At 51.6% G+C, this 12,190-nt stretch overlaps 1 protein-coding gene across 45 annotated transcripts in view; it reads right to left on the reverse strand.

The window, feature by feature from the left end:
* PROM1 (prominin 1) overlaps positions 1 to 12,190 on the reverse strand; it is a 146,310-nt gene that overhangs the window by 114,091 nt on the left and 20,029 nt on the right. For 18 of the 45 annotated variants that reach the window (XM_060417444.1, XM_060417455.1, XM_060417452.1 and 15 more), the window contains one exon: positions 4,860 to 5,303. The exons of 2 other annotated variants lie outside the window; for them this stretch is intronic. In XM_060417444.1, coding sequence (XP_060273427.1) covers positions 4,860 to 5,079 — 220 coding nt within the window. In that variant the 5' untranslated portion in view covers positions 5,080 to 5,303. 25 more of the 45 variants (XR_009601103.1, XM_060417434.1, XM_060417433.1 and 22 more) reach the window with 12 other exon arrangements.

Below are 12,190 nucleotides of genomic sequence, written 5' to 3' on the forward strand. Positions count from 1 at the left end.
AACTCCACTAGCTTTGTTCGTAGTGATGCTTTCTAAGGCCCACTTGACTTCATATTCCAGGATGTCTGGCTCTAGGTGAGTGATCACACCATTGCGATTATCTGGGTCGTGAAGATCTTTTTTGTACAGTTCTTCTGTGTATTTTTGCCATCTATTCTTAATATCTTCTGCTTCTGTTAGGTCCAGACCATTTCTGTCCTTTATCGAGCCCATCTTTGCATGAAATGTTCCCTTGGTATCTCTAATTTTCTTGAAGAGCTCTCTAGTCTTTCCCATTCTGTTGTTTGCCTCTATTTGTTTGCACCGATCGCTGAAGAAGGCTTTCTTATCTCTTCTTGCTATTCTTTGGAACTCTGCATTCAGATGCTTATATCTTTCCTTTTCTCCTTTGCTTTTTGCCTCTCTTCTTTACACAGCTATTTGTAAGGCCTCCCCAGACAGCCATTTTGCTTTTTTGCATTTCTTTTCCATGGGGATGGTCTTGATCCATGTCTCCTGTACAATGTCACGAACCTCATTCCATAGTTCATCAGGCACTCTATCTATCAGATCTATGCCCTTAAATCTATTTCTGACTTCCACTGTATAATCATAAGGGATTTGATTTAGGTCATACCTGAATGGTCTAGTAGTTTTCCCTACTTTCTTCAATAAGTCTGAATTTGGCAATAAGGAGTTTATGATCTGAGCCACAGTCAGCTCCTACTCTTGTTTTTGCTGACTGTATAGAGCTTCTCCATCTTTGGCTGCAAAGAATATACTCAATCTGATTTTGGTGTTGACCATCTGGTGACGTCCATGTGTAGAGTCTTCTCTTGTGTTGTTGGAAGAGGGTGTTTTCTATGACCAGTGCGTTCTCTTGGCAAAACTCTATTAGCCTTTACCCTGCTTCATTCCATATTCCAAGGCTAAATTTGCCTGTTACTCCAGGTGTTTCTTGACTTCCTACTTTTGCATTCCAGTCCCCTATAATGAAAAGGATATCTTTTTTGGGTGTTAGTCCTAAAAGGTCTTGTAGGTCTTCATAGAACCATTCAAATTCAGGTTCTTCAGTGTTACTGGTTGGGGCATAGACTTGGATTACCGTGATATTGAATGGTTTGCCTTGGAAACGAACAGAGATCATTCTGTCGTTTTTGAGATTGTATCCAAGTACCGCATTTTGGACTCTTTTGTTGACCATGATGGCTACTCTATTTCTTCTGAGGGATTCCTGCCCACAGTAATAGATATAATGGTCATCTGAGTTAAATTCACCCATTCCAGTCCATTTTAGTTCGCTGATTCCTAGAATGTTGACGTTCACTCTTGCCATCTCCTGTTTGACCACTTTCAATTTGCTTTGATTCATGGACCTAACATTCCAGGTTCCTATGCAATATTACTCTTTACAGCATCAGACCTTGCTTCTATCACCAGTCATATCCACAACTGGGTATTGTTTTTGCTTTGGCTCCATCCCTTCATTCTTTCTGGAGTTATTTCTCCACTGATCTCCAGGAGCATATCAGGCACCTACTGATCTGGGGAGTTCCTCTTTCAGCATCCTATCATTTTGCCTTTTCATACTGTCCATGGGGTTCTCAAGGCAAGAGTACTGAAGTGGTTTGCCATTCCCTTCTCCAGTGGACCACATTCTGTGCTTCTCTTTAGAGAGCTCCAAATCTAAACCTGGGTATTCCATTTTGGTTGGACACAGGATGTAAACTTGGAGAACTCCCCAGGCCCTATGGCACAAGAGGGAGCCGGGCTCCAGGGCCCTCCCTTCGTCTTCTGCCCCTGCACTGGGATTGTGCTCCCAAAACACTTCTACTCCCTCACATGAAAGAACAGACCTGTGGGATATGATCCTCTGTGAAGATGTTACTCCACAGATGACTTATCCTCAAGTTACCTGTTTTGATTAATGTATTAAGTTAATTAATACATAAAAATCCACCTCTCTCTCTCTCTCTGCATCTTAAATTATGAAGACAGCGGCCTTCATTCTGAGGCTCATGAGATACACTGGCCCCAAAGATCACCACAACACTATTCACAACAGACAAGACAGGGAAGCAAGCTAAATGTTCATCAAAAGATGAATGGATACCGAAGATGTGGTGTACACATACAATGGAATAATCAGCAGATGAATGGCGGAAGATGTGGTGCGTGTATACAGTGGAATATTACTCGGCCATAAAAAAGGGTGAAATAATGCCACTTGCAGCAACATGGACAGACCTGGAGATTATCACACTAAGTGAAGTAGGACAGAGATAGACAGATATCATATGATACCATTTACACATAGAGTCTAAAACAAAACAACACAAATGAACTTATTTACAAAACAGAAATAGACCCACAGACACAGAAAACAAACCCATGGTTACTTAGGGGAATGGCTGGGAGGGATAAATTGGGAGGATGTGACTGACATATTCACATTACTGTATATAAAACAGATAACCAACAAAGACCTACTTATAGCACAGGGAACTAGGGAAAAGAATCTGAAAAGAATAGGTATATAAATACACTACACACACACACACACACACACACACACACACACACACACAAAACTGAATCACTGTGATGAACGCCTGAAACTAACACACACTGTAAATCAACTATACTTCATTTTTTTTTTTAAGTCGTGTGAAAAGGGGGAAAAAAAACCAGAAAGCCATGATTGTGCCCTAGTGACCTTTAAATTGCAAAGCACCTAATGAGCACTTTGAAGCTACGATATAAGTTAGTAACTGAGTGGAAGGGTATATAAGTAAGGAAGTGCTGGAAGAAAGCCAACACTTGCAAGCCTCAGCTGCTAAGTTCAGTATTATATTCTCCAAGCAGCCTGCCAAGCTTTTTGAAAGGGGCAGTGTTGGTCTGCTCTGATCTACTTCTGGGAACTTCTTTCTCCAAAGTAATAAGTATTGATGAAGGTCAAGGGACAAGGACGGCTAACACCCTAAGATTACAGTAGGATTTAAATTCCACACTAATCATGTTGTCGGAGGTGAAAAAACCCTTGAAGACACTGGAAGTAAGACACCGTTTAACCTGATCATTCGAATGAAGACCTTCAAAAATACTGTTTTCCCTAGTGAAATTAGTGTGAGGAAGTCTTCCTATGAAATTCAGAGGGAGAAAAATAAACATATGGAAAGAGATTACAGGATTAACTGATTACGTGATCTGCCTTAGAATGACACAAGAAGGCTTCACAATCTTTTTAAAGAAGTCATTGCAAATTCATATCAAACAACTGAATTCTCAGTTTTCTACATGAAAAAGAAGCCAAGACTAAAATCACCACTAGGCATCTGTGCTTGCTTACACGCATGCTCGGTCATGTCCAGCTCTCTGTGACCCTCCTGGACTGCAGCCCACCAGGCTTCTCTGTCGGTGGGATTCTCCAGGCAAGAATACTGGAGTGGTTGCCACTTCCCTCTCCAGGGAATCTTCTCAACCCAGGAATCGAACCTGGGCCTCCTGCACTTTCAGGTCCATTCTTTACCACTGAACCACCAAACATTTACTGGTCAAAAAGTTGGTTCGGGTTTTTGCATAAGATGTTGCAGAAAAACTCCAACAAACTTTTTGGTCAACCACGTATTTATTCAGTTACATTTACATCAAGTCTAAAGATAAAAGAAGAGATATCTATTGAGAAGCATGAACCTGTGTTCAATATGAATAAATAAACTCAGTGTGTCTTCCACTTCTGCCCTTCAGACTTCCAGGTTGAGTCTTTTAGGCAGTGACGTAAACAGTAACCAGTGCTTCCCCAGGACCCTCTTCTACGACAGAAGGGCTCAGAGTGATTTACTCCACTGATTTGAAATTTAAAATAACAAAAAATTTGAGAACTACACTTCAGACTGTTTCAACTGCTTAATCTGAGACACATACATCTAAAAAACTCTATGTAAATGCATATTAAGAAAATATATAAACTACCCATAATATAAACAGGTGCTAAAGTTCCCTAAATACATTCTCTCTCCTCTCTCTCTCTCTCTCACAGATAAGCTTCTTATGAACAATGGCTGACCATCTCACGATGAAGATCAAGACTACCACCAATTTTATAACACTTAATAATCAATGACAAGAACAAGCCTAAGCTAGATCTAACATTAAATCAATAAAAATTTAGGCTGCCAAATCCTGATAGCCAACACTTCCCACAGACCACTTACATTTTCATAATCCTGTTCCTGAAAACACATACCCCAAAGATTTCCCGGACAGATTGGCCCCAGCGCTAAGGCCAGACAGTAGCACATACACAGAGCAACTGCACGAGGCCAGCAAAGCTCCCTCCCGTCCTCAGACTCAGACCCTTAGAACTGAAGCAAACACGTTACCCAGGTGACAGGTTTGGCTCACCTGACCTAGCCCGAAGCAGTGTCAAAACCGAATATCATGGTAGGTGGAGGAGAGTTAAATTTGTAACTTTCAGTGTGCATGGGCGTTCATGATTAACTTCTCATTCGATGGCGGGGAATTCGCATTTTTACCCTACCTTTTACCTTTGGTAGGAACTTGAGGATAATTCAGTTCTCTAACCAACACAAACAAAAAAGGCGGGGACAGAGGATAAAGAATTGGAAGAACACCGTGGCAACACAGTTCAGCTTCATTTTCTTATCATCACGTTCCTGACAACCTATTTCACTTGATTTCCTTAACTTTCATCTAAATGCTTTCTGCTCCTGTGCAGTTCACTCACTCACAGAATCTCATACTTGACCACACAGAACATCTCCTCCTCCGATCATCCTGTCATTAACACCACTAATGCGAGTGTGCCCGAGAGTGGTGTTTGGAGACAAATTCTACCTTTTCCCACCCTCAGGACTTACCTTCAGGGAAAGCATTGGGCTGCACAATATGGACAAAGAGGCGCACGATATGAAAGAAGAGGCCAGCGGGACCAGGATCATAAGAGTCGCTGGTCTGATAGGAGGTTGGAGGCAACTGGAATTCCAAACCACCAGGACGGTACTGGGATGAAGACGGCTCCTCTGACATGGTGTCCTCACAGAGTCCCAGCAGCAGGAGGAAGCCAAGGAGGAGGGCCATGGCTAGCAAGATGCCCTGAACATGAGGTGGTGCTGGAGGCCGCCTGGGTCGGGGTGTTCTGGAAGCCTGGGGGATGGCGGGAGCGCGTTCCTGTGCAGAAGTGTCGTGAGGGTTGAGCCTGCGGTGTCCTCAGTTTCCAGGCCGGGCTAGCAGGCAGCAAGGGGCAGCAGAGAACGTTCTCTGGCAGGCAGGGGAGGGGGACTCAGTCCATCAAAGCAGCATCCCTGGCAGAGAGAGAAGGGACCAGGGGTCACTAATGCCTGCAGCCTGCCCACACCCGCAGCTCGCCTGGTGGAGAGGCTGCCAGGCTTTAGGGCAAGCGCTCAGCCTAATCCTCTGCTGGGGAAGAAACACAGAGCCTGCTCCAAGCGCAGGGGCAGGAGAGCCAGAAGGTCGCCAGGAGCCAGACCAAGGAACACCAGGCAGACATGCCCACAGGTAGGAACTCACTTAAGGCATTATCCCATTTTACAGATGAGGAAACTGACTCAGAAAATCTCAGTGACTTGCCCAAGGCCACAGCTGACTAATAGTGGGCCAGAACTCACACCCAGTAGATGGCTTTCATGGCCCAAGCCAGGACTCTCCCAACTCCGAGACACCCTCCCTGCAGAGCCGTCCATCTCAGAGAGGCAGAGCCCCCCCAGCAATAGATAAGGTGCTCATTTTTCCTCCAATTTTGGGCTGTTCTCCCCAGCTCCCCAGATATGTCTTACTTTGTCTTTTATTTTACTAACGGGCTCAGTGATCTGGCTCCGTGGTAAAGAATCCGCCTTCAAGTGAGAGAGACAGGGGTGGGGAAGGTCCCCTGGAGGAGGCAATGGCAACCCACTCCAGTATGCTTGCCGGGAAATCCCAGGGACAGGAGCCAGCGGGCTACAGTCCGTGGGGTCACAAACAGTCGGGCGACTAAACAGCAAACAGCAACAGCCCCCTTCCTGGAGGCGCGTTTCACCCCATGTTTCATCTCACTGATACGCTCACTGATCTAACTTTATCTCCTCACTCCCCTCAACCCAAGCTGGAAGAGCGTGGCCTCAAGGGCAGGGACCAAACTCCTTAAGGCTGGGTGGGGCTGGTTTCTGTCTTTCTAACACTCTCACCAGGTCGCCCTGATGGGAGCCCCCATCTCAAGTCACCCCTTGGGCAACTCAGGATCCAGGCAATGAGAGGCTGAGCAGGGGGAGACCCCCGCCCTCCCCTGGGGACGGGGAGAAAGATCAAGAACTGAAATCAGCTCCCAACCCAGCGTCCAGCGGCGGCAGCGTGGACCCCATGCTCCTGGAGTTTCTCTCCCCAGAGCTGAGCACAAGGCGGGCGCACAGGCAGGGCTCAGTGTGAGCTGCGGAACAGGCAACCACACAATCCAGACCAAGGGCTTGGCTTGCGCCAAGGCACTGGGCGAGGGGACTCGGAAGAGAACTCCCCAAGGCAGCCGATGCGCTGCCTGTCCTTTCCCCTCTGGGGGCAGGAACACCCTGACTTTATTTTGTGTATTACACTCACTAACTTTCAAAATAAGGATGAAGTTCTCCAGAAACACATAGGGATTCCCTGGTGGCTCAGACGGTAAAGCATCTGCCCGCAATGCAGGACACCCAGGTTTGATCCCTGGGTCAGGAAGATCCCCTGGCGAAGGAAATGGCAACCCATTCCAGTACTCTTGCCTAGAAAATTCCATGGATGGAGAAGCCTGGTGGGCTACAGTCCATGGGGTCGCAAAGAGTCGGACACGACTGAGCAACTTCACTTTCTTTCACTTTCTCCAGAAACACACACAAGATGAGGGAGAGGGACCACCAGGAAAAGGACATATTTGTGCAAGAGGCCAGAGGACCCCCTATCTATATCCCACCAAGTCAAAGAAAGCCCCAGACCAGAGGCAGGAGGTAATGAGTCCACGGAGTGAAGACGTTCATCCGCATCGGGCCCCCTTAGTACCGCCTCATACATCCCACTCCAGTCCCATCCGCACAGACCTGCCAATGGAAGGACCCTCGACTCTCCCCTTATCAAACCACGGGCTGTCCGGCTCCCCAGCGGTGCCCAGTGCCACCCTCATGGACCCCAAGCTTCCGGGTCCACCTCACCCACGGACACAGACACACCGGGACCCTGGTCAGTGTTTCTAAAGGACGATCCCTGCCAACAACCTGTGCTCAGGCTCGGAAGCGCTCGAGCCTTTCACGGTTTCTACCACGAATCAGCGCCCTTGCTCCATCTCCAAATCTCTCCCAGAGAGAACAGATAAGAAGGAGACACAGCAAGTCAGCCTCTGCCAAGCCCGTCTGCACCTCTGCGGGGCTGAACGGGGCAGGAGGAAGATACAGGGGAGGGGCGGGTGGTTATTCAGGTAGGACCACGCTCCTGTGGGCAGGCAGGCGGACATGCACGCACATCACTCACACAACTCAGGTACTCACACTGACACACAACTCACTTATACACAACGCACACGGAACACACTCCACAGGCAGACATGCACACAAACACAAATCACACACACAACTCAGGCACGCACACTGACACACAACTCACATACACACAACACACATGCAACACCCTAGGTGCATACACTCCACAGACGGATGTGCACACACACGGCTTGGGCTCTGACACTGACACAAAACTCACATAGACACAACACACACAGAACACCCCAGGTGCATACACTCCACAGGCGGACGTGCACACACCGCACACGTGTCCTGTTTTCTGCTAGAGGACACGCAGGAGCACAGCAGCTGAAAGGATTAAAGGCTCAGCCGCTAAGAAAGGCTGACTTCCCGATAACGCCACCAAGGCTCCGCTGGGGACAGAGAGAAACACAGCAAGGGGAGATGGCAGGAGGCCCACGGGAGAGCTGTGAATAAACAGACTCCAGCCATACTCAGCGAAGAGCGGGCTGGAGAGATCCGTCAGGAAAGGCGAAGATGGGGCGTCCACTGGGTCAGGGCAGCTCCCGAGCAGCGCATGCGTCCTGCTCCCGAGTGGAGGTCCCTCTTAACTTCTGGAGCCACTTCTAAGAACATTTCGAAACCTCATTACTTATAAAACACTAGACTACAGATAAAAGTTAAGGTGACAAGGAAGAAGTTTTTGTCTCAGTTCGAATTGCTGTGCTTTCAAGGTCTGGGTACTTTGGCACACTCGGTAGCAAGAGCCACTGAGAGCCGTCAGGGAACTGCCCGCACAAACCCCAGGATGGCTCCAGATCCAAGAGCTGCATCTGGGTAAAACTGGGTCTTTGTTTCAAATGAGATTATCAGACTGCATTTCTGGACATGTGGCCCAATAATCTGCATTTTTAGCACCCTCCCTTGGTGAATGATGCTTAGACAATGAAGCCTTGAGAACCAGCACTGTTCCTGACTAATCCATGCTGCTTTCCAAAGACACCTCCATCCTCCCAAACACAACTGCAGAACAACAGACGTGAAGCGAAACCTCCCCAAATATCTTTCTTTGATTGCACTGAGCTGACCAAGCCCAGTAGCTTTGTGGGGCCCCTGACTTCCCCATCTTGGTGCCCTTAGAGCCTGGCACATAGTAGGCACTCAGTAAGGATGTGTGCATGCTAAGTCACTAAGATCTGTCTGACTCTTTGGGACCCCGTAGACTGTAGTCTGCCAGGCTCCTCTGTCCATGGGGTTTTCCAGGCAAGAATACTAGAGTGTGTTGCCATGCCCTCCTCCAGGGGATCTTTCCAACCTAGGGATCTAGCCTACATCTCTTGTGTCTCCTGCATTGACCACTGGTGCCACCTGGGAAAGAGCCCTGGTGGCTCAGATGGTAGAGTCTGCCTGCAGTACAGGAGTCCTGGGTTCAACCCTTGGGTCAGGAAGATCCCCTAGAGAAGGAAATGGCAACCCACCCCAGCTACCTGGGAAGCTACTGAGGTACCCAAACTGAGCCCAGGCTCAGCCAATCAGAGGCTCACTTCTGGGCTTGTGCATGAGACACAGGGCAGCAGAGGCAGTTTCTGCTTCAATGATGGCAACGTGTGAGCAGCCACAGTCAGAGCCTCATGGCAGCCACGGCCGTTCGCCCATCAGGAATCCTGCTGCAAGCCCCGCGTCCACTCCTCTGGGCTCCCAAGCTTGGCTAGCCATCCTAGTCCCATCACTAAGCCACCCAGTATCCAGTCTCTTTTCTGCTATAATTATACAGAATTGCTTTCAGTCATTTGTAACAATGCATCCTGACCTTGAACTAATCTGTGTGAACTCTTGATCCCTACAAACTGACTTCCTTCATACTGTAAATGGTCCCAAGAAAACAATATTTGCTGTTATTTTGTACCTGTCCTTTGATGCACTTTGCTTCACCACACTAGAAACACAGGAATAGTCCAGCATGGAACTCATAAAGTGAAAGTGAAAGTCACTCAGTTGTGTCCCACTCTTTTTGACCCCATGGTCTATGCAGTCTATGGAATTCTCCAGCCCAGAATACTAGAGTGGGTCACCTGTTCCTTCTCCAGGGGATCTTCCAGATCCAGGAATCAATCCGGGGTCTCCTGCACTGCAGGCAGATTCTCTACCAGCTGAGCTATCAGGGAAGCCTGGAACTCATAAGGAAGTTCATTTTTTAAATGGTATAAATTAAGAAAACTAAATTAAAAGGCACTGCAGCAGAGAACAGAGGGCCCTGGCTTTTAAGAGGAGGAAGTCTCTAGTCTCACTGATGACCCGAGTGACAAGCAGTTGTTTACAGTCCCCGAGTGGTTCTGGTTCTCATCGCTGATGTAAAATGGGGTTTTGAATGGCAGGGGGGGGGAGTGCTGGCGATGGCATACAGGTACAGGACCTGGCCGCACACACACCTGGCAGTCAACAGAGGGTCTGGGCCGCCCCTGCCAAGAGCAGCAGCCTCAGCTCCGCCGCGGCCGCCGCTGACAAAGGAAACTCAACAAAAGTGGGAGAAGATCCAAAGTCCTAAGTTCACATACGTTGAATAATAGGAAGTTGCCTACATTCAAGTCTTTCGAAAACGGTCATCCGGCTCAGGCAACCTAGGAACAGCCAGCAGTTTAGTCTCCGGGGGCAGGGCGCGGGGGGGAGGAGTGTTTCTGTTGGGGTGGGGGAGGGGTGAGGACGTTCCAGGACCCCAATCACACACCTGCTGTAATTAACCAAGCTCAGACGCCAGTCTCCGGAACCTGGGAAAACCTTCTTCCACGCGATGGGGCAGGGGCGAGTTTCAGCAGCTGCCGCGGGCTACAGGGCACAACCTGTTGCTACTCCGAACTGGCGGCGCCGCTCGCTCCCCCCTTTCCCGGCCACCCTCCGCCGTCCCGGGGCCCCCTCCTGCCCGCGCGCCCCCGGCGCCAGGAGCCTCTCCAGGCCTGCTGGACAAAGGATGCGCAGCCGGCCCAGCGGGCGCGCGAAACCCGGAGACTCCAGGAATCCTTCGTCACACGGGGAAACCGGGGGGTGCCGAGTAACTTGGCCGCCGCTGGCGCAGGTTGGCGTGGACTGGGGTCGCGGGTGAGAGCCGTACGCCCCGGGCTCCCGCGACCCGATCTGCCGCCGCTCTCGGCGAGAACTTGGAGAAACTGACCTCGGGCCCCGACTCCCCGGCACCGCGAAGCTCTTCCTCCGTCCACGCTTCCCTTTGTTGTCCTCCCCGGCGCTTTGCGGGCCGGGGTGCGCCCCAAACACCCCGTTCTCCGTCCGGCAGTCGCTGAAGGTCCCTGCGAGGAGCGCCCAGAGTGGACCGAGGGATGCTTCAAGCCAGGGGTGACTGCGCTCGCACGTGGGCACGGCGACAAGGCTGCCCACAGCACCCCCAGAGCCCCCACGTGTGCTAGTCGGTAGCACTCCGTACTCCTTTCAGCAAGTCAGAGGAAGGGAACCCCTCTCCCTGTCCAGCCCGGTAAAGTCAGTGCCCCACACCCCTCGTTCCACTAACCTCCCCCTCCCCCGGGGACTCCCCTCACCGACCACCAGTTCCCAAGCCCCAGACCCGCCTCCCTGGTCCGCCCTCCTCTCAGAGAGCGAGCCGGTGGCCTCGGAGTCCCAGTCGCGCTCGAGCCTCCATCTCCGGCTCGCACCCAACAGCTGCCGGCCCCTCTCCGCTGCGTGGAAAGACCCAGCACGCAGCCCGCAAAGTTGGCGCGCGTCTGCGCCCTGCCCCGAACTCCCGCGGGGTCCACCTCGCCCTGTAGCCCCTCGGGTTCCCCTGCCGCTCTCTGGGCTGGCATCACCTGCCGCGGGCCGGGGAGAGAGCCGGGGGTTGGGAAAGGGGTCTCAGAGCGTACCCTTCCCCCCAATTTGCCGCCCCCCGGCTTTGTGGGAGGGGGCGCTTAGCCCCCCGGGTCGGGGCCGCAGACACCTTCTGGGCTCCGAAGGGTCTACTCACCGCGCGCTGGGTCCAGCTCTCCTTCAGGTCTAGCGGCCGCCGCCGCCGCCGCCGCCCACCCGCCCCCAGCTCTCTCCTCGCCCCCCCTACGCCCCCACCCGGCTCACCCCGCCCTGGCTCATAAATGATTTATGAGTCGGCTTCGGGGACCACCGGGCTGGCTTCCGGAGAGGCGGCCCCGCAGCCCCGCGCGCCTGCCAGACAGACCCCGGGACAGGGCGGGCCTGGAAGGCGCCGGCCTTGGAGGCGCGCTAGCGACGCCCGGGGTGGGGGCTGCCGCGGGGACCTGTTGCAGACCGCCCCCCGCCCCCGCACCGGCGCTCACGGGCGGGGACTTGAGGATGCGGCCCCTGGAACGCGCCGCTTCCTGAAACGTACGCAGCCGCGGCGGGAGGGCCGAGCACGCAACCCGGGGCCCCGGTGGGGACCGGCTAAGGGTCCTGCACGCGCGCTCCGGGTTGGACCGGCTGAGCAGCTTTGCCCACGTGCCCCGGGGCACCCCTGGAGACCCAAGTGCTGCCATTTCCCGCGGCGAGAGCCGGGCTCCGGCGCACACGCCCTCCTCCCAGCACCCACTCCTCCTCGAGGCAGGGTGAGCGTGTTTGAACACCGCTGCACTTCTGAAAACTTCTTATCTCTCTGGTTTCAACTCAGACCTGCCTCAGATGACTCCCTCTGCTGCCTTAGACGCTTTTATTGCCAGATTCCAAGACTTTTTTTTTAGTTTACCCAAGTAAAACCAAATTCA

Source organism: Ovis aries, chromosome 6 (genome assembly GCF_016772045.2).
Source record: "Ovis aries strain OAR_USU_Benz2616 breed Rambouillet chromosome 6, ARS-UI_Ramb_v3.0, whole genome shotgun sequence".
NCBI classification, from domain to species: Eukaryota; Metazoa; Chordata; class Mammalia; order Artiodactyla; family Bovidae; genus Ovis; species Ovis aries.